Source organism: Neomonachus schauinslandi, chromosome 11 (genome assembly GCF_002201575.2).
Source record: "Neomonachus schauinslandi chromosome 11, ASM220157v2, whole genome shotgun sequence".
In the NCBI taxonomy this organism is placed as follows: Eukaryota; Metazoa; Chordata; class Mammalia; order Carnivora; family Phocidae; genus Neomonachus; species Neomonachus schauinslandi.
This window is the reverse complement of record NC_058413.1, coordinates 81,883,423-81,906,631: the sequence shown is the minus strand read 5'-3', so window position 1 is coordinate 81,906,631 and position 23,209 is coordinate 81,883,423. Positions and strand designations below refer to the sequence as shown.

General features: G+C 40.8%; 1 protein-coding gene across 1 annotated transcript in view; it reads left to right on the top strand.

Annotated features, from left to right (window-relative positions):
* The first annotated feature begins 18,005 nt into the window (after positions 1-18,005).
* JAM3 (junctional adhesion molecule 3) overlaps positions 18,006-23,209 on the top strand; it is a 103,865-nt gene continuing 98,661 nt past the window's right edge. The window contains 1 exon segment of the mRNA XM_021696406.2: positions 18,006-18,120. Coding sequence (XP_021552081.1) covers positions 18,045-18,120 — 76 coding nt within the window. The 5' untranslated portion in view covers positions 18,006-18,044.

Below are 23,209 nucleotides of genomic sequence, written 5' to 3'. Positions count from 1 at the left end.
GAATCTCTGGCAACAGCTGCAGTTCTGCATTTGTTTAGCATCAGCCCGCAGTCCCCATTCTTTGGGGCCTGCAGGGTCAGTCTGCTCCCCATTCCTCAGATTATTAGTGTGACTCCAGGACAATGAAAGGCCTAGCTAAAAGAGATGGGATTCTTTATTTCCAGAGAGTTGAGCATGCCACTTTCCGGCACACGTACTTACTTTATGCATAAGAACTGTATTTCCGTAAGTTGAAGGTGATCTAGCAAGATGGCAAAATTTTACTAAAAAGAACCTGGAATTCCAATGGCCATTATGGGGAACATTCCAAATAGATACAATCATTTAAAAAGTGCACTTAAAAGCAAGCGTTTTCAAATCAAACAAGCAGAATGGGATGCCTATTTTAATTAGTATGCAGAAGCCGTCAAAAACTTTCAAAATTCCAACATAGCTCATTGAATGATTCATTGCAAACGGCTATGAAAAATTAAAGAGATAAAGGTTACCTAAAACAAAGGCTACAACCCAATTCCTTGAGGAATTGGAAATAGTTGCTTTTGTTTTATAAATCTATGCCAGGCCAAAGATGTGTCTCTAGTGGTTCAAAGTTCACCTGGCCTGCCCGTTCGGCCAATCCCCTAAACCTCACCTATTCCTCTCAAAATGCTTGGAAAGATCAAGACATTGGAGACAGGATTGTTCTGCATTTAATCTGTGCTTTTGTGATATAAAGTTTTATCCCCATCTTCTCTAGGACCAAAGAGCCATTCTTTGAACTGCAAACTTTAGGGAGAAGTTTCTTATCAGAAGGATAAAGAGAGGGAAGTATTTGGAAATTGGGCCTAAAATGTCCTCTCCACAAATATTAGTAAAAACAAAAGTTAGAAAGATCTTTGTATTGGGGGCACCTGGGTGGCTCAGATGGTTAAGTATCTGCCTTCGGCTCAGGTCATGATCCCAGGGTCCTGGGATCAAGCCCCATGTTGGGCTCCCTGCTCAGGAGTCTGCTTCGCCCTCTCCCTCTACTGCTCCCCCTGCTTGTGCTCTTTTGCTTTCTCTGTCAAATCAATAAATAAAATCTTTAAAAAAAAAATCTTTGTATCTGTGTGTGTGTGTGTACACGTGCACATAGTAAATATGAGATATTTTTTTTATCTCCAGATGGTATTGCTAAAATTAATTTGTAAAAGAGCTCTATTTAGTTGGTTTGAAGGCAAGAGCTTGTAAGGATGGGCCATTCTAAAACTCTCAGAAAGATATAAAATAACCCAAATATTGGGGCACCTGGGTGGCTCAGTCAGTTAAGCATACAACTCTTGATTTTGGCTCAGGTTATGATCTCAGGGTCCTTATATCGAGCCCTGAGTCAGGCTCCACACTCAGCAGGAGTCTGCTTGTCCCTCTCCCTCTATTCCTTCCCCCTGCCTCTCTTAAATAAATAAATAGATAGATAGATAGATAGATAGATAGATAGATAGATAGATAGATAGATAGATAAAATCTTTAAAAAAATAACCCAAATGCTTTTCAAATTCACATGATCTGAGATAATTTTTGGCAACTAAAATCTAGTTTAAGTTTGTTGATTTCATTAAAACAGACATGTGTTTAAAGTTCTCAAAACTGGGGCACCTGGGTGGCTCAGTCATTAAGCATCTGCCTTCAGCTCAGGTCATGATCCCAGGGTCCTGGGATCATGCCCTGCATCGGGCTCCCTGCTCTGCGGGAAGCCTGTTTCTCCCTCTCCCTCTCCCCCTGCTTGTAATCCTGCTCTCACTGTGTCTCTCTCTGTCAAATAAATAAATAAATAAAATCTTAAAAAAAAAAAAGTTCTCAACACTGAATGTAATGCAGATGTAAGAAGTTAGGGTTCGAACTCGATGGCCAAGAAAGAATTCTTGAGACACCTTTGGTGCAAAAAGGTGGTTTTATTAAAGCACGGGGACAGGACCCGTGGGCAGAAGGAGCTGCACTGGGGTCATGAGGAGTGGTCCATTATAGACTTTCAAGTTGGGAGGGGGTTAGGGATAGTGTAAGCCTCCCAGGTATTTGGGAAACAAGGTTTCTGGAGGCTAGCTACTGTTGGGAAGGGTCACTTATTGCTGTTTAGTAGAAACTCAGTCTTGATACTGTTCAGATGTGTATTGGTGGGCCATATGCTTGGGGGATGATTGCCAACATATACCTTGGTGGGGTAGAAATAAAGGAAGTTTCCAAAGGAATTTTTATATGTTAAAGTAGACTTACAGGGTCCTGGAGTTGCTGAGGGCAAAAGGCTAAGATTGCCTTTTGCCCTTAGCAAAGTATTAACATTGAGGCATTTGAGTCCCTAGAGGAACATCACTCTGCCTATTTCAAGGACTTGCCAATGGGCTGTAGGTAGTAAGGAGATTTAATAATTTTTTTCTGCTTTTGTTTCCCACATCACAGATAAACAACTTTTATTCTATTTGAATTTACTAGTTAAATTCATGTTATCTCTGTTGCAAAATTGTCAGCAAAGAATAACTTAGAATGATGGCTGATTTTGTCTAATGTCTCGTGCAGTTTTCATGGGTAATCTAAATGTAACTGTTGGAAGCAAATGACTTAGATGTAAGTGGAATAGGAGTTTATAGATAAATTTTTTACTAACAATTATATTTTATGGTATGTGTACTTAAAAATAGCTTCCTAAATCTCTAGTAACTTGAAACTTTATAGTTTTGCAAAGTTATATTACATAATGGAAATTTGTTGAACATTTAGATCATTACCAAATAAGATAAAATACTGAAACATTAATTACTGAACAGAAGTTAATTTACTTTGTCTTCCTATTCTAGAGGAACTAAAGATATTTGGGCCTATTAGTAAATATGTTCTGTGCCATGCTGAGAAATTTACTATGAGAAAACATATGCTTTTAGAAATTATGGAAAGTATTTATAAGTGTATCCAGCCAGAGAATGCTAACACAGTTTGCATTGTCTACTTTTGAGGTTTCATTAGAAATTAAGGTTTCTAAGGGCGGAGAATTCTAATTAATATATGTAATTAATTCTTTAGAAATGTATTATTTCTCTGCATGCAAGGGAAGTAAAATGTGTGTTTTGGTAAAATAAGGTATGAGGAATGGAGACGAATTTTTTGAGGAAAGAGAAAATTGTAGAAAATTGTGATAAAGGAGTCTTTAGAAAGGAATTATACGTGTACTCTGAACTAAGATGAGAATGAGTAAGTTTTATATCAAAAGTAGGGTGGTGCCATAGTGGAGGTGTGTGAAGGGGATTCAGGGTACACTTAATGACGAGCATAGAGTAATGTATAGAATTGTTGAATCATTATATTGTACACCTGAAACTAATAGAGCACTGCATGTTCCTTATACTAGAATTAGAAAAAAATAATTAAAAAACATGATATGAAATATTGGGGTTCAGGAGCAAACAGTCAAGGAAGAATTCTTGAGATGTCTTCAGTGTAAAGAAGGTGGTTTTATTAAAGCACGGGGACGGGACCCGTGGGTAGAAAGAACTGCAATGGGGTCATGAGGAGTGGCCCATTATATACTTTCAAGTTGGGAAGGGGTTAGGGATAGTGCAAGCCTCTAAGGAATTTGGAAGCAAGGTTTCCAGGACCTTGAGGGGCTAGCTGTTGTCAGGAAAAAGTCATTTACCACTGTCTAGTAAAACCTTAGTCATGAGACCCTTCAGATACATATTGGTGGGACATATGCTTAGAGGATGGTTGCTAACCTGTATCTTGGGGTAGAGATAAAGGAAGCTTCCAAAGGGAATTTTACAGGATCCTGGAGGTCAGGCTAATGTCAGGCTAAGGTTGCCTTTTGCCTCTAGCTAAGTATTGACATTGATGTAGTTGAGTTCCTAGAGGAAGGTCACCCTGCCTGTCTCTGCTACTTGTCAACAGGCTGTAAGTTATAAGGAAGTTTAATTTTTTTTCTCTTGCCTTTGTTCTCCACATCAAATGTAATTTAATTTTTAAAAAGGTAAGCTGGTGCAAAATTAGAATTTGGTTTTCTCTTTGGGGTTTCGGTCTGTTTTTTGATAACAGATTGTGAAAATTTCTTTACCTTATTTAAGTGATCTGCCTAGAAAACAAAGATTATGTGTTTTATCAAAATAATAGGTTTTTCATTACTTAAGAAAACAGAATCATCTTAATATTAGAAGAAGTAAGTTTTGTTAATAGATAATGATGTATTAAGTTTCATAAAAATCTGTGATTCTCTGTAACCAAGTGCTTTAAAACTGTATAAATGGTTCCATATATATGTATATGTATATAATATATAAACTTCTTAAAATTAAATTCTAAATGAATTTTTTTTTTAATTTTATTTATTTATTTGACAGAGAGAGACAGCAAGAGAGGGAACACAGGCAGGGGGAGTGGGAGAGGGAGAAGCAAGCTCTCTGCGGAGCAGGGAGCCCAATGTGGGGCTCGATCCCAGAACCCTGGGATCATGACCTGAGCCGAAGGCAGACGCTTAACAACTGAGCCACTCAGATGCCCATAAATGAAGGGTTTTTTTGACCCAGAAGAAATTTTGGGACTTTTTTTAGAGGGGCCCTGGAATATTCCAAAAGCGTTTCTTTAATTAGGTTTACTTGATATGTTAAATTACATGGGAAGCTTTGTCCCATCAGAAGTAATACTAAGCCTTCTTTATATTGTATTTGTATGGGTATATACGTGTTCTATAAATTATGTAAAACTCCTAGAAATCTGATATGTTCTGCTATAATGTTATCACTTATAATTCTAATTATTATCTTAAAATGTTGTGTTATGTCCTCTGGGACCCCAATCAAAAATGGGTAATAAGTAAATGGTCTTACTGCTATTCTCTCACCTTCTAAAATTGCTGTCATCAAAACTGAGGCTCACACTAAAAGGACAAAGCCTGAGTATTAGGGAAATGCCTCAGCTGCCTTTCATGCAAAGGCATCATCACAGAATCTGTAAAGGGGAAACTGAGGGACAGATGAACAGGCTTATGGTTCTTGCAGTTTCCATCTGAGCCACCTCAGGGTCCCAGGGCTCCTGTCATTATCCTGTCATCCTTTAATCCAAGACAGGGTCAGAACATATAAATCTCTCCCAATAAAATGTTGCAAAAGAGAACGGGGGAAAAAGATTGTGCCACATGTGGACGAAGTCCATTCTGCTTCTGCAAAAAATGGCCCCTCATTGCCAGACATTTGCCATCCTGATGTCCCTGCAGCATGGCTACAGTCTGCTCCTGAATCAGAAATTAAGGTGGGTAAATAATAGCTGTAAATTAGGGCACCTGGCTGGCTTGGTTGGGGGAGCTTGCAACTCTTGATCTTGGGTTTGGGGTTAGGGCCCTGCGTTGGGTGTAGAGATTACTTAAAAATAAAATCTTTAAAAAAAAAATAGCTGTATGGGGTGCCTGGGTGGCTCAGTCAGTTAAGTGTCTGACTCTTGATTTTGGCTCAGGTGATGATCTCAGGGTCATGAGATTAAGCCGTATGTCCGGCTCCCCATTCAGTGTAGAGTCTACTTGTCCCTCTCCCTCTGCTCCTCACCGCACTTGCTCTCTCTCTCTCCCTCTCTCTCTCTCTCTCTCGCTCTTTCTCAAATAAATAAATAAATAAATAAATAAATAAATAAATAAAATCTTAAAAAAGATAATAGCTGTAGGTTAAACAAACAGTTGGAGCTATGGTAAACCCAGGATGGCTGCTTGGTTCTTTTTGGCTCCCTGTCAAATCCAATTGTTTGATTTTTGCATTCGTTCACTCACCTTTGCATTTAAGATGACTCAAATTATGAATTGACATCGGTGGGGACACTTCTACAAAATTGCAAAAACAGTCTCCCAGCAGTCTACCCAGTTAAGTCCATCATCTTGGAAAAATCATTTTTGTCCCAAGAGTCTTCCCTCTGGATCCTTTGAACACCTGCAGTGAAATTTCATTCAACTGCCACCAAATATAGGTTATCAATATGTTCTTGTCATTATATGTGTGTGTTTTCCATGTGTGTTGAAGCTTTCCCCTGCCACAAGCCTGATGCCCCCGCAGTGACAAAGAAACTGTTAGAAAATGTGTTTCCCACTTGGGGTATACCTTACATGATCTCCAGTGATCAAGACACCCACTTCACTGGGTAAATCATACAAGCCTTAATGAAAGCCTTGCAAACTCTTTGTAATTATCACTGTCCCTATCACTCTCAGCCATCAGGCAAGGTTGAGAAGGCTAATGGGATGCTCAGATTTAAATTTTTTAAGCCTGTGGAAACTACCAGGACTTTCCTGGCTCAAGGTGTTAACTTTGGTCTTACCGACTATGTACAGTACCCCCTCTGGGAAACATAAATTCACTCCACATGAGGCAGTCACTGGCAGACCAATATCTATTGGTATACAGCCTTCTGCTGATCACTTGTCTCATGCTGGTATGGCCAGCTACTACTGGGAGCTCTAATGTCTGATGCTCAAGTCTGGCAACAACAGGCTAAAGAAGGCTTCCCAGATCCCAATTCAAAGGATCCTACTGGTCACAGTCTAGAGCCTGGTGACTGGGTTTTCTGGAAACATTATCAGAGAAGACAGCCCACAAGCCCCATTGGGAGGAACCTTACCAAGTGCCCCTGACTGATGTAGGAAAGAATGTTAGGGTTCGAAGCTGACGGCCAAGAAAGAATTCTTGAGACGTCTTTAGTGCAAAAAGGTGATTTTATTAAAGCATGGGGACAGGACCCGTGAGCAGAAGGAGTTGCACCGGGGTCATGAGGAGTGGCCCATTATAGACTTTCAAGTTGGGAGGGGGTTAGGGATAGCTTACGTCTCTAAGGAATTTTGGAAGCAAGGTTTCCAGGACCTTAAGGGGGCTAGCTATTGTTGGGAAAAGGTCATTTATTACTGTCTAATAAACCTTAGTCATGAGACCCTTCAGATGTATATCAGTGGGCCATATGCTTGGGGGATGATTACCAACAAGTATCTTGGGGGGTTTAGAGATAAAGGAAATTTCTAAAGGAATTTTTATATGTTAAAGTAGACTTACAGGATCCCTGGGGAGGGGGAAGTGGGGAGGGCTAGGATTGTCTTCTGCACTTAGCAAAGTATTAACATTGAGGCAGTTGAGTCCCTAGAGGAACGTCATTCTGCCTATCTCAAGGACTTGTCAATGGGCTGTAGGTAGTAAGGAAATTTAATAATTTTTTTTCTGCCTTTGTTTCCCACATCACTGACCACTGTCATTGCTGCAAAACTAGAAGGTATTAAGCCTTGGGTACACATCTCACAGCTAAAGAAGGCTTTACCTAACAGCTGATTCTGTGCAGACACTGGAGATCTCTGAATCAAATTGAAAAGGAAGAGAAATAGTTGACATTGAGGCAAACTGCTTTCAACCAAGATGATAAATCAAGACTTCATACTTTAAGCCTAAAACCCTTTCTCCTTTCCCTTTTCTTTCTTTTTTTTTTAAGATTTTATTTTTATTTATTTATTTATTTAGTTATTTGAGAGAGAGAGCATGAGTGGGGTTGGGGCAAACGGAGAGGAAGAGGGAGAAGCAGACTCCCCTCTAAGGGGGAACCCAACATGGGACTCGACCCCAGGACCCTGAGATCATGACCTGAGCCAAAGGCAGGGACTTAACCAACTGAGCCACACAGGCACCCCTTTCTTTCCCTTTTCTTTACTCTGACACTGGCGTGGAAAATAATGCCCTCATCTGTATCTCCCAAGCCATTGTTAAGGGATGTAAACTCTGGAATCTGAACAACCTTTTATTTCAGGCTAGGAGAAAATCTAAACATGTCCCTAACTTTTCAAAAAACAAATAAGACATCGCATTGTTAAAGACCTCTGAATTCACATTGTCAATTTAGAAAAGACCTGCCAGGAGGCTTTCATGATTCAAGATTCACTCCTTTTGGCAGGTTCTTCCTTCCCTGGCTAGAGATAAATGTAAATGAGTCTTTGGTCAGGAACTTCTCCTTAATTCTTAAAGTTATGGGAGAATCTGCAGCCGAAGCAATAGTGGCCCAACAATGTTCCTTAGACTCTCCGGCCAAAGTTGTTCTGGATAATAGGGTAGCTCCTGATTATCTTTTAGCTGAGCAAGTTGGAACCTGCGCTATGGCCACATGCTGTACCTCAATCAACACTTCTGAAGAGGTTAAAACTCAGTTACGTAAGATCACCGAGCAAGCCACTTGGATGGAAGGGGTGACACCTTTAACAAGATCTTCCTTTTATTTGATTTTTTTTGTGTGTTTTTTTTGGTTTTTTTACTTATGTGATTTTGATTGCTTTGGGCTTTGGGGACAATGGCTTCAAAGTACACTCCAAACATTGGGAATTATCCTGCCTATAATCTCCCTGGTGTGCTGCATATTCTCAAAGGCTTTAAATGCGTGTTCACAGCTACTAACTACCAAGTGGATGATCTCCCCAAGACTGGAACGTTGGAGGAGAAGTGAAGAGCATGACTGACTTAAGGATTGTGAGCCTGGAGTTGTGATCTGAGAGTATCACAGTGATTAAGGAAAAACATCATGACCTGTGAATATCACAGAGGAACAGTGAAAAACCATGATAACTACAGAGCGGCGCTAGTGCCTTAATTTTTTATCACACCTTTCAGGCTGAGAATCTGATCAAAAGAGGGCAATTATTAAGAAAGAAACAAACCCAAAATAGAGCCATTTGCCCTTACAACAGCAAACCAAGACTTAATTACAGTTTCAACCTCTCCCAGGAATGTGACCTTTTATTTTAAAGATTTTATTTATTTATTTGAGAGAGAGAGAGTGTGTGAGCACGAGAAGGGGGGCAGAGGGAGAGATAGGAAAGGGAGAAGCAGACTCTCCGCTCAGCAGGGAGCCCGATGGGGGGCTTGATCCTAGAACTCCAGGATCATGACCTGAGCCGAAGGCAGCCGCTCAACCAACTGAGCCACCCAGGTGCCCCTGGAATGTGACCTTTTAACAGTTGATCTGAAATTTCCTGATCAGCACTGGTAAGGTAATCTGTACAATAAAAACCCTATCATTCCCTTCTTCACAAAAAAGATGTCCCAGGCTGGAATAAACCTTTCTTTTCTTTTGCTAATAACTTCTTACTCCATCCTCCTTCCTATAAAAACCTTCCATTTTGTACAAATCCTTGGAGCATCTCTCTACTTGCTGGATGGGATGCTGCCTGATTTGTGAATCGCTTAATAAAACCAAATAATATTCAAATTTACTCCGCTGAATTTTTCAAAGAAGACAAAAAAGTAAGTCAGAGAAAACAGGAGCAAAGGAATATAAACGATGAATGTTAACTTAGAAGTGGAAGAGTAGGAATAATAATAAATGAGAGGAAAGGGAATCAAATCTAAGAAGTGATTGGGGAGAAAAAGGATAAGGCGAGACCTTGAAGGCAAGGGAAATGTGGAAGGGTGGGACTGGCTCAGCTGGGGTCTGAGAGTACTGCTGCGCTGTGCCCACGGTGCCTGTCTGAGCATCAGCCCAGCGGGGCCTCCGGATGACGGCTGGCTCATCTGTAACTTACAAGCACAAGCTCCCCTCAATCCTGATTAACAGGAATTAAGTGGCATATGGCTAATACTTCTTGCCACAGTTAATACTTTTCAGCCCCTGCCTAGGGAACTAGGCTGCCTTTTGGATTCAGGGAGGAGGCTTCACCCAGCCTAGCATCTCAGGCACTGGCGGGGCCAGCCATCTATGCTGGCTGCAGGAGAGACTCCAACATGAGATTATCCAGCTAGCCAAGAGGAAAAGGGGAGGACAAAGTGGCTGGAAAACTTTCTCTACCTCCTTGAAGAGAATACTAATCCTCTGCATGTGTACCATTTGCTTTTCCTTCTTCCAAAATGCTTTTGTATCTGCTGCTTCATTTAAATAATCACAGAAACCCTGTGAGGGACAGAAAATACATAATTCCCATGAAAAAAAATTGGGAAAATAAATCCTAGAGAACTGAAAGGAATTAAACGAGGAGGACTCAATAGCTAAGTCTGGGGGTCCTTGCTCCCAGTCCAGCCTTTATGTGGAAGATGGTGGCTGATTTGTTCCATAGGTAACAAAAAAAGAAAGGAAAAGGGAAAAAAGAAAAGGAAGGAAAAGAGAAGAGGGGGGATGGGAGAAGGTAGGGGAAGAAAATAAAGGAACAGGAAAAAGATGAATTTCTGACAGTGGCCTAGATAGAGCAAGATATACTGTGAGCCCCAATGAGTGCTTTGTGATTAAAGATTTGCTCAGCTTTATAATTGAGCTGGGTATAGAATCCTAGACTGACTTCCCATTTCCCTCAGCACTTTGAAGCAATGATTCCATTTTGTTCCAGCCTCTACTATCACTATTGTTTTTTCCTTTTAAATAGCCTACCTTTTCAACATAACTAGCGTTGAGATTTTTCTTTTCTTTCTTTCTTTCTTTCTTTCTTTTTATTATTATGTTATGTTAATCACCATACATTACATCATTAGTTTTTGTTGTAGTGTTCCATGATTCATTGTTTGCGTTAACACCCAGTGCTCCATGCAGTACGTGCCCTCTTTAATACCCATCACCAGGCTGACCCATCCCCCCACCCCCCTCCCCTCTAGAACCTTCAGTTTGTTTTTCAGAGTCCATAGTCTCTCATTGTTCGTCTCCCCCTCCGATTGAGATTTTTCTTTTAGTTTGGGGTTCTAACATTTCACTCTGTCGTTTGGCTAGGGGTGACTCAACAAAATGAGATCTTTCTTTATCCTGGGGTGTTATGTTTGGGATAGATTCTTCAAACTAAGGATTTATGACCTTCATCAATTCTAAAAAGTTCTGAGCCATTACCTCTTCAATGACTGCCTTTTCCTTGTTATCACTTCATTCCTACACAACTTTCATTCTGTTTTGCACATCTCTTAACATCTTTTTCATATTTTCATGTCTTTATCTCTTGGTGCCTCATCCACAGTAATTTCCTAAAATCAATCTTTCGTTTCACTATTTTTTTTCAGTCAACTATTAATTCACCTACTGAAGTTATTTTTTATTCCCTAAATATTTCATTTTTTTAGAAATTCTGTGTGGTTCTTTTTCTCATCTGCTTATTCTTTTCCAATACCCTTTTATTTCTCTGTGTTGTCTAGTCCATTTTCCCTCTAAATTTTGTAAGCCTACTTATTTTATTATCTCTTTTGGATTATTTTATTGTCTCAAGATTTGGAGGTGTTGATTCTCCCACTTGTTATGTGTGCTGACTCTGCCTGTGGTAAGTTATTTCCTCCTGGGGCTTGTAAACTTACTGTTAATGATTTTATTCATGGAAAAGACTGTGTTTATTTGGAAGAAAATGTTTGCTAGGCTTATTTGGGAGAGCAACTAAGGCTCCAGTGAGCTTGAGAACAAAGAAGCTGTCCTGAGGCAGGCAAAGGTAGCACTTTTCTGGTTAAGCCAGAGGGAGAGGGAGAGGAGAGGAGGCAGGGAGAGAGTGAGAGCCACATGTGTGCTTCATGGTGTCATGAGAATGGTAAAACGCTCCTGAGCCTATACACCATGTAGTTAAGACTAAAAAGCATTTTGACAGAATTATAATGAAATGATGAGAAATCCATAATCATAGTGTGGTATTTAACAAAAAGTTCCCAGAAATTGTTTGCTAATTTATTTTAAAAGGCAAAGATACTGAAGTTTCAAGTAGCACAATAAAATTCAACTGATTGGATTTATTTATCTGTTTGTTTTTTAAAAGATTTTATTTATTTATTTATCAGAGAGAAAGAGATCACAAGCAGGGGGAGGAGGAGAGGAAGAAGCAGGCTCCCCACTGAGCAAGGAGCCCGACTCGGGACTCCATTCCAGGACCCCAGGATCATGACCTGAGCCAAAGGCAGATGCTTAACTGACTGAGCCACCCAGACATCCCTGGATTATATATTTAAAACTCTATACCTAACCATTAGAGAATACATTTTTTTTAAGCATGCAGGAAGCATTTAAAACAACTAGCCCTCACTAAGCTGCAAAAAGCACTGATTTCACACAGACCTTATTCTCTGGCCACAGTGCAATAAAACTAGAAGGCAGTCATGACCACGTGGCCCCAGCCCCCAGATATTGGGAAATTAATAAAGCAGACTTCTAAATGATGAATGGTCAAGTAGAAATCATATAGGAAGTTAGAAAATACTTGGAACCAAGTGATAATGAAGACAATATATAGCATACTTTGGGGGATGCAGCTAATGAAGTATTTAGAATGAAATTAAAGTCTCAAAGGCATATGTTAGAAAAGAAGGAAGGTTGAAACCTATTAAACTCTAGAAGTCTGAAAACAACTACAGGGAAAATATGGCATTAGAATACGGTGTGATGAAGTGTAAAATATATGAATACATAGTGTATTATGGAAGGACAGAGGAGGGCCACCTCAATCATCTTGGAGGAACAATGGGGTCAAGAAGTTCTCCCATGAAGATGTGATGCTTAGAGTGGTTCCTCAAATACATGATACAGCTAGAAAACCGAGTTGGCTGGAGGAGAGGTGATGCAGGCCAAAGGGACCACATGGGTAATTCCAGGAGTTCAAGAGAGCATGACAAGTCATAAGAAGTTCAAATGACTCCATGTAACTAGATTCGAGAACATAGATGAGGATGTAATTTGAGAAGTTGTCTTGTTGCTCATGACCAAAGGACTTATCTATTTCAGCCATGACTTTTTTAGTTATAGAAGGGATTGTAACTGGATTCTGAAGATAATATGGAGCCACTTAAGAATTTTAAGCAGAACAACATGTTTGGTAAGATGCAGGAGTCTCATTGACATTCATTCCACAGATATTTGTTGAGCATTTACCAATGTTCCAGGCCCTGTATTACTCACAATTTTGAAAAAAAAAGTCTAGAAACAGAAGATACAGGCAGGTGCCTACAGATCATTTTCACAATCTAAATGAAAACTGATGCAGCTTGCTCTAGGTTGGTGGCAGTGGGGTGACCATTGATGTTGGGGGCACTGCACAAGGAGGATCTAAATGCTTAGCAGAGCTTCCCAGTACTTCCGGAGTCTGTCTTGGTCAGATGCTTGTGCTAGGCATGGACTACACTGGGCAGTGCAATTCTAGGGAACAAGGCTTGGCCAGAATATGAAATACTGCCTGGAAAGTGACAGGAATAAGGCAAGACCTCAGAGTGTAAAGGGTGGAGAGTGTAGACATTCTCAGGGGATGGTCCTCTGTCCTTTGTAGGGCTAGAGTAGCCTCCCAACTGCAGTAAATCTCTGCTGTGCTATTGAGTATTTGAAGACCTGATATCATCACAGAGGACCAAACACATCCACTCCTCCCAATCCTAAATTTTGTGGGAATACAATTCTCTGGGATTAAAGAGAAACTTCAGAGTCCTTTCTAGAGCCCTTATCCATTTGCATAAGAGGCATGGTAGTGAATAATATCTAGGGGAAAAAAGGCTTGTGGTATAACCCTCATCGCATTACAGATCTGGGAAATAGAATCAAATACCCACTCTTTCCAGTCCTAGAACAGGATGTCCAGAAACTCTGCAATGGCAACCACAAAAAGTATCCTTTCATCCCTGGAAAGAAATGAGCAGTACAAGTTACCAGGCCAAACCCCTGGGCCCAAGGCTATCAGGAAGAACTTGCCTCTTCCCCAAACTGTACAGTAGGGAATTGACCCTGGAAGGGACCCCGAAGGAAGTGCAAGATTCCCTGCAGCACAAGAGGGAGATAGCAGAGGCCCTGGTCTCTCTTTGGTGCTCCCAGGAAGTAAACACTCGATGGTACAATTTGTATGAAGAGAAAATTACCTCTAATTGGAAGTTGGGATAAAAATATCTCCAATCTGTAAACAAAGTAGTTGGAGCATCCCAGAGGCACACAACTTGAGCTGCAGAGCTGCAGATATGCTGTCTGCCCACTCTTAGGAGCTGCCCCACCCCTGCCCCTGAATCTGCTCTTTAGCCTGGCTCCAAGATAGTCCTGATAGCATATGTGTCCTTTGTGCTCATTCGTGTCTCCAGTCCTGAAGCACAGATGAGGAAACATTTCCCATCTTCCCCCGCTGGCCAGTGGAAATATTCATCAAGTCAAGTAGAGGAAAGAGCTTGTTTGTTTTATCTCATCACACGTGCCCTTCCTGAAGGTGGTCTGGGGAGTGTTGTTTGCTCACTGTCCCTAACACCTTTTCCCTGGTGTCTGGAGGGAGCATACAGGCAAATCCTGCTTCTCTACTTCCTCAGAGAAGGAACTGAGGCAGACTCCTTAACAGGGGAACTTGGGATTCACAGTTCTTAGAGCCTTCAGCCTCAGAGCAGCAAATCCTGTGTCAGGGCTCTGTTGTGGTCATGAAATTGTCCATTCAGTCTTGGTTGTTGTGTTGCATTTCCAGGTGCACCGGTGAGTAAAGATCCTGGCTAATGGTGACGGGACCCTCCAACTCCTCCCCTAGCAGAAGTGAGTGAGTCTTTCACCCGTGACATGTATGATATACTTATTTAAATACCACCATGCACAAACACATAATAACACACTCTAGCACATGAACACCAGCCTCCTTTTGGTGAAATATGAAAGGGCTGCTAAACAGCTGCTTATAAAGGTTTCTCTCTAGGAAGACACTTTAAGCCAAAATATTGGCATTTATATCACCTTCCTCAACTGAACTACTACGAAGGAGAGGACCATGCAAATAAACTGAACTGCACAACTTTCCTTCCTTATATAGCATGAGCAGCACATCTAGTTAGAGGGGATGGAGGTTTTCCTTCCTACTGTTTCCTTAGATTGGGGGGAGGGGTAGAAATCCTCCTATTTAAATGAACTTGAAGAGATATTTTGAAGAGAAGGAGCAGAGCCTGATAGTTAGGAGAAAATGTGAGAGAACAGAGCTGGAAATATTTCAAGGAAGAGGAAACCTGAATGGAGACGAGATGGAGCAACAGAATCTTTGCTAAGCCCTGAAGAGGAATGCTTTTACAGAATGAATCTAGGGTCAGAGACCTCCCTCAGTCAATGGATCTCACTTCTCTCTTGCTGTGAGGGTTGACTTCAGGTGATTGTTCAGGTGGATCATGGCATACTGAAGGAACAGAAGCCCGAGTCATGTTACTTTCTAAGAATATAATCACACCAAGAGAACAAACACACATTGATGTAAAACTTCCACTTTGCTTCTCATTCTCTCTAACCCATCTACAGGCTGAAGGTCTTTTTCTTTATTAAGACTCTCCAGGAATATTGTATCATTTGGCCCAGTCTGAGCCAAAAGAGTAGGAAAGGGAAGGGGCACAGACCACAAACATCTATTGAGCACCTAGTATGTTCCAGACCTTTATTTCACACAATCCTCACAATGACCACTTCAGGTGGGTATTGTTATCCCTGTTTTACCGACAAAGAACCCAAGGCTTAGGGAAATTAAATAACTTTCTCAAGTTTACAAAAACCGAGAACTTGAATCATTGTCCATTAGACTCCAGAGCTTATACTTCCCCTCCTGTAATTGCTGCTTCCAGGACCTCTCCTTTCTGTTCAGGGGTGACTCTCACAGGAAACCCTACTCTTTGCTACTTGATTTACACTTTGCAAATGCTTTTGTTCAAGTTTAGCACATGTGTATTTAGTTCCCTGAGTGCTTCTAAAAAATGTATTTCTCCTTAGTAAATCACACATTAGAAATAAGCATATTCAGTCGGATAATGTGGTGATAGAAGCGTAGATTCCACAGCCCCACTCACTGAATGCTTCCAAAACTCTGGTTCCCTTCCGAACAGGGCCAGAGCTCTCCTGGGAACAATTAAATCGTATGGAGAAGCAGATCATTTCACAGTCAAGTACATCCTCCCCTGTCCTAGTGCATCACTAGTTAGGCTCCATTCCAGGATTGTGTCTCAACCACTGGCCATAACATGCAGACTCCATCTGTGGAGGAAAATCAATGTTTTACCATGAAGCACCTGCATCTGCTCTCATAGGAACCTCTGTTCCATATAGAATATTCATGGAGCCTTTCTCTCTGGCTGTCTGTCAAACTCTGTCTTCTGAGTTTGAAAAGATTCCCTAACAGAGAAGACCATTTAATATAATCATATCACAGTGCAAACACAGGAAATACAGCAGGAGAAAAGAGGCACTGGTTTTTGAAAACTACTCCATCCATAGTCGGACACTTCATATTTCTCAGGTAACCAAAATGACTCCTTCATTTAGGCAAATATGCCTGGCTATATATCCAGGAACTAAAGGGAATGATAAAGAAAAGAGAAAGCAAAAGGAAAAAAGTCAGTGGGCCTAAGAAGAATTTTCCTCTTTTTAATTGCTGTAAGTTGTGTTTGATGAAGGGAGAAAGGCTGCCACTCTAATATAATTTTCAGATACTTTTACTTGTGACTGGAATATGGTGAACTGGAACAGAAAGAAGGTTTAAGAAAGGAAGGACAAATAAAATCATAGCAGGTTGTTGAGTTATTTTTAAATTTTTTTCTGTCTTTATGAGATTTTGAGAATGTAATTAATTCACACTTGCAAAGTTTTGAGCAATTATAAAGATTTATAAAGAAGATCATAAAGTGATGGCAGTTGAAGCATATCCTTGGCAACAACCTCAATCTATTTCATGTTTCTTGGCATTCATAATTCGGTACATATGGAAATTATACACACACACTGTTCTACTTTGTAAAAACTAAAAATACTAAAAAAATGTAGGGAGACTGTGTGAAAAATGAAGTCCTTAAGTTAAACATTAAAAAAATATTAGTTGTTGGAAACTCTGGCATATTATACTAATAATTATATTCAAAATTCTGTTTTTAAGTTTTTTCTGGAGCATTAAGGGTGGATTTTCTATATTAGATATAATACAAACTATTTCAAGAATTTTCACAGTATTAAGTGACACACAAAACTTCCTCCATCCTTTGGTCCAATTTCCAGTGCATTTTATCCTTCATCTTATCTCCTTGTCCTCATAAGATTCTGCTCCATTTTCTACCCTGGCCTTACCATTTTCCAATATTCAGAAATCAGAGCAAAGAATTATCCTGCTTTTCTCCAAGAAACTATGGGTATAACATCATGTGGTTTTTTTTAAAGATTTTATTTATTTGTTTGACAGAGAGAGACACAGCAAGAGAGGAACACAAGCAGGGGGAGTGGGAGAAGGAGAAGCAGGCTTCCCGCTGAGCAGGAAGCCCGATGAGGGGCTCCATCCCAGGACCCCGGGATCATGACCTGAGCCGGAGGCAGACGCTTAAGGACTGAGCCACCCAGGCGCCCCTATCATCATGTTTTTGATCTACCACAGAAACTATGGATTATGTTTATTTTAGAATCACTTTTATATGCTACATAATAAATGTCTTGCTTATGTGTTTTTTTTTTTTTTGTCTTGCTTGTGTTTTAAGGAGATTTCAGTGCTTTTTCCTTCCATCACATTTGGAATCAGGGCCTAAAAAGAGGTGCAGGCAATAATGCTTCAAAGACAATTAGGTTGCATCTTTATTTGTGAGAAAACACTTCATTTCCAAGTTTTAATTGAGTGTTCCTTCTCCGATTTGTAGTGCCTGATTCATTTTATAGCTATGGAAATTTACCCCGCCCCACTCTTTTTTTGTTGTTGTTTTAAAGATTTTATTTATTTATTTGAGAGAGAGAGAATGAAAGAGAGTACATGAGAGGGGGGACGGTCAGAGGGAGAAGCAGACTCCCTGCCAAGCAGGGAGCCGGATGCGGGACTCGTTCCAGGGACTCCAGGATCATGACCTGAGCCGAAGGCAGTCGCTTAACCAACTGAGCCACCCAGGCGCCCAACCCCGCCCCATTCTTGAACACACTTCTTTACCTCCTCCATCAAATTCTTTGAATGAGACCGCATGGGCGCGGGTCTAGAGCATCCCTGCATCGTAGCAACCAGATTTCAGCTTCCTTTGTCACCATGGTGACGGCTGTGCCGGGCCAGGTGTCGCTATGGTAACTAGGGGCGGGTAGTAGGGGGCCCCGGCAGGCAGGGCGCATGCGCGCGGGGAAGCCTAGCTGCGCCGCGAGCCCGCGGCCCCTCAGCTCCCCTCGTCATGGCGCTGAGGCGGCGGCCGGCGGTCCGGCTCTGCGCCCGGCTGCCCGACTTCTTCCTACTACTGCTTTTCAGGGGTGAGTGTGCGTGTTTCTGCCTTTGGGAGAGGAGGATCTGGGACGGATGGGAGTTGAGCGGAGCGGCTGGAATCGGTCCAGGCGGGAATAGCGGTCCCGGCTCCGCAAGCGGGGGACTCGGCCGGAGGAGCGGCGCGCGCCCGCGTCCCGGCGGAAAGGGGTCGATGCGGGGCCTCCAGGCGGGGTCCCAGCCGGGTGGGCGCGGGGGTGTGAGGGGCCCGTGAGAGGCCCGGGTAGCTCGCTCCGGGCGGTGGGCTGGTCCCCGGGCAGAGGGTACATCTCTCTGGAAAGACGGTGGCAGCTTAGGCGTGGGCTCGGAACTTGCTAGAAGACACTGCGGAGCGAGCGCCTTGCCCAGAAGTGGATAGTGAGGGGCCTTCCGAAGTACCAGCGAGGCACAGCTCTGAGGCCTGTCTTCTTGGTCATAGCCTTCTGGGGGTCTGCTGTTCATTTCTCTCTTGCTGTAAACAAAGGAACTGAATTGGGCAAACCCAGCTTTACTTTGGGGGAAATAAAATGGCACAGATCTCAATCAAGTATCCTTTTTGTCTCCAGCCTGGCCTAGGAGACCCCACAGACCTTTACCCTGAAATAGCATCTGGGCCATTTTGATCAGGTCACATTGACAAACTTGGGAGTTTATTCTTTTCCACTGTCTGAATTCTCTTAGATTTGTGTGTCCCAGGACAGTTGGACAGGACTGAAGTAGATTGTATTTAGTGAGCATGTACTGTATAGTAGGCACTTTGAAATCTTTATCTCATTTAGTGCTTACAAGAACTTTGTGAGGTGGATTTTATTAACCCATTTCCAGGTAAGAGAACTAAGACTTAAGTCAAGTCTCCTTTCCAAGACAGTGTTCCAAGTGAGTTCTAAAGTCGCGTTTCCATAAAGCACTACCACACTTCTGTGGTGGACATCCGCAGGTGACCAGATCCGTAGAACCATCCGAAGGTCTTTTCAGTTCTTAGGTCATTTTATTGTTTGGCTGAGTTGCCGTTGTCATCCCATGATGTTTTCCAAAATATACAAATTAAAGCACAAAGTGACTGGGAGTGGGGGTGGACAGACTAGGAAAACAAAGCACTCCTGTGTTTGATGTTCATTCTTGTGGAATGTTCATAATGGTGGTAGATAAAAGTGAGGGTCTGAGGAGCTGTGGAAACAGGACTCTATGATGAGGGATCAGTTTCAGGGTATAGATGTTGTCCATATACTTTGCCTGAAAGTGATTTCCAAAAACATGTGGTGGGGAGATATAAATGATCAAAGGCTAGCCAGGGGACAAGGGTGTCAGGAATGTCCAGCTCCCGGCTTTGTTGGTCACATTGACACTGTCCTATTCACAGATTGGAACAACTCGCTATTGTTGAAAAGTTCTGTTCACATGAAAGTTTGCAGTTTTTATTGCAGACACATTTGGCAATTTAGTTTAGGAATGAATTTCAACTTGGTGGCTTGTTAATAAAACTAAAGAAGATGCTAAGGACCTCGCATACCCTTAACTTTATTTTGCTCTCCTGGAGGTGCAGGTTTTGTGGCTTTCTTGAGATTAAGGGCTGGGATTTACCTGCAGAGCATAGGAGGAAGCATAAAATTTTGCAAAATAGGGCTGATGACAATCACTTTGAGAGGATGCAGCTTTTTTTTTTTTTAAGTAGGGAGCTCTTTTTCTGTTATTTTGTATGTACTCTAAACATACTGTAATACCTTGAAAACTGTATTCTTTCACAGGTCATGATAGCTGTGTCTTTTTTATTTATATGATTATTCTTTTCAATTACTATTATTTTTCAGCATTGTCATCTAAAAGATTTGTTCCTGATATAACACTTTTTTTTATTAGCCTTTGCTAGGCTCTGTTATAACAATTTAATATGTATTCATTTCATGTTGATAACAACTCTCAGAGGTTGTTACTATTATTTTGCCCATTTTGTGGATGAAGAAACAAGTACAGAGAGATTCAGTAACTTGCTCAGGGTGATAAACCCATGCATTTTAAATTTAGAAATCTTGAACTATTTTTGTTAATCTAATTTCTGGTTACTTGTATTGCATTTGACAGTGGATTTCTTGTTATGCACCAGTTTAACAAATTATCAAATGTTCAAAGCTGTGTGGTTTGTATATAAAATATTCTTTTGTTGTATTGGTGACAGGTGCAGTTCAGCCTTACAAATGTTACACCACATGTCTTTTTTGAATGATTATGTAGTAATTACTTTTTGGTTTCCAAATCTTTGGATGTCCTAGAGAGAAGTGCTTCATTTAGAATTAAAACAGTATGGGATGCCTGGGTGGCTCAGTCGTTGAGCGTCTGCCTTCGGCTCAGGTCATGATCCCGGGGTCCTGGGATCGAGTCCCGCATTGGGCTCCTTGCTCGGTGAGGAGCCTGCTTCTCCCTCTCCCTCTGCTGCTCCCCCTGCTTGTACTCTCTCTCTCTCTCTGACAAATAAATAAATAAAAATCTTAAAAAAAACAAAAACAAAACAAACAAACAAACAAAAAGAATTAAAACAGTAACAGTTTGTATTCTTGGGATAAGACAACTTGTGTGCTGAAGTTTAGCAAAATCTGAAAATTAAAACTTCCAGGAAAATTTTTGAAAAATATTCTAAAACATTTTTTAGAATGATTTATTTTATATTGTTTTAATTCTTCTTAAATTATCTGGCAGATATAATCACTATCAGACGTGTGTGTGTGTGTGTGTGTGTGTGTGTGTGTGTGTTCAGAAAAACAAAGAACACCTGCCCTGTGGCATGCAGTTCCTCAAATCAGCTGTTCATTCCCAAAAGACTTGTTGATAGGCATTTCTTCTTGAGTGCTTCAGGCTGCCGAGACTGAATGGATAGCTATTAGAAATACTTATGAATCCTAAGTAATTGCAGTATTACATCCAGACAAAATTATCCTCCCCCCAGCCCCTAAGGTCTATGTTACTTGCTCTTAAGAAGGCCCAGTAGGCTAGGCTTAGAAGAGTTTCTTTGAAAGAAACCATATTTGTAATTAAGCACACTTTCTGACATGGACATATAATGTAACTGAAGGAGCTATGGATTTAGTATATCCAGTTAGCAGCTGTTAGAGATGTGATATTGGCAGATTCCTTCTCCATAAATTCTTTGAATTTTTTCAAAGCACAAGTGGGGTAAAAGAAAAGAAGAAAAGAAAATACGCGTGTGAATGAAGTTAGATGTATGGAGTCTGTTGAATGAGACCCTTCATGAAGCTGGATTCCCTTTTTAAGTTACGTTTAGAATCAGGTGGTGTGAGTGTGATGGTGTTAGGGTTGAATACAGATTTCAGATCTTCTTTCTCTACCCTCTGAATGCTAACCATATATGCAAATAGCTTCACTGGAGTATAAAGAGATCCTGAAAGAACGTTTTGGTAAGCACATTCTTTTACACCTAGTTTAGCAAGGACAGTATCCACTATGGTACTGTATGTGGAGATCTAAAGCCTTAATTTACTGCCTCTTTGCCACTTGTCATGATATACAGAAAGCTTCCTGAGAATTAGCCTTTGTTTCTGATTTAAAGGAATGCTGTAGTACTTTGTGTTCATGTGTTTTCTTTGTTTTTAGGTAGTATCTATTATGTTATATATTGTATTTCCCATGAGTAGTTAGTGTATATTCAACAGGGGTTTCAATGCTGATTGTGTAGAAACATCAAACTGTTTAATAAATTAAGACTATACAAACACTTTTTTTTTTTAAGATTTTATTTATTTATTTGAGAGAGAGAGAATGAAAGACAGAGAGCATGAGAGGGAGGAGGGTCAGAGGGAGAAGCAGACTCCCCGCTGAGCAGGGAGCCCGATGCGGGACTCGATCCCGGGACTCCAGGATCGTGACCTGAGCCGAAGGCAGTCGCTTAACCAACTGAGCCACCCAGGCGCCCCACAAACACTTTTTTCTTATGTTATCTTTCATTTTCACAGAATCCCAAAGCTTCTATGATTCAGCCTTCTTTCTGTAAATTATTGCCAGAGTCACATTCTGCTATATTCATGCCGCTACTCTGCCTAACCTAACCTCAGCTCGCAGTGACCTTTCCTATTTCCATAGAAGCATAGCTCTTAGTTTGTAGTTCAGTTTAGTCCAACAGTCATTTCTTGAGTATCTGTTATATGCCAGGCACTGTTTTTCATGCTAGAGCTGCAGAAATGAATAAAATATCCCCAGCTCTAGAAAAGCCAGGACCGTTGTATGCTAGGTTTCAATTATTGGGTGTAAATATATTTTATCTTCTCAGTGGTATTAAAAATTCATTGGGAACAGAGGATGAATTTAATTTCTTTTGTATCTTTCCAGATATGACTATAGTAAATATTCTCTTTGTCACTTGCAAGTCAGTTAACTGTCTTAAAAACTTCCTATGTGTCTAGGCATTTTTCATGTATTTTAGCTCTAGTGGCCCCAGGAACTTTGGAAATTCTCAGTTTTTACTAAAGTAGTTTCTGTGAAAGAAAGCAAATGGTATTTCTTGGTTTAATTAAAAATCTTTACCATCTATGCAGTTACACAAAGTTAAGAAGAAAAAAAGTGGGGAAATGCTTATGGTATAATTTAAGTCACACAAGCTGCAGATGGGACTAGCATATACTATATGATTACAGGTAGGCAAAACTTGCAAAACTAATCTTATGCTTAGGGGAAAAAATGGAAATACAGTGAACCAAAATGTTGATACATGCTGTTTTTTTTTTGAGTGGTAAGTCTTATGGCTGATTGTTTTCTACTCTTCTCTTTTTCTGGCTGATTCTTTTGTCTTTTTTCCAAGTTTTCTTTAATTTCTTTAAATGTTTTTTATATAATGAAAAAAAATTGCATTTTGTCTTGGCCTCTAATAGATACAAAAGTGGAATTTTAAATTTGACACCAGTAAAGATTTTCTTTTAAAATGAAAAACTGTTTAGTTCAATGTGATAGCATGTTGCTTGTGCTCTTTAATTAACATCAGCCACAGAAATGAAGGAGGGGCTGACTTGATTCAGTTGTTTGATCATGCATTGTTTGTGACTCATTTGAGAGATTTGCTGTCACTGGCTTTTGGATTGGGGAGCCAGCTGTGGCATC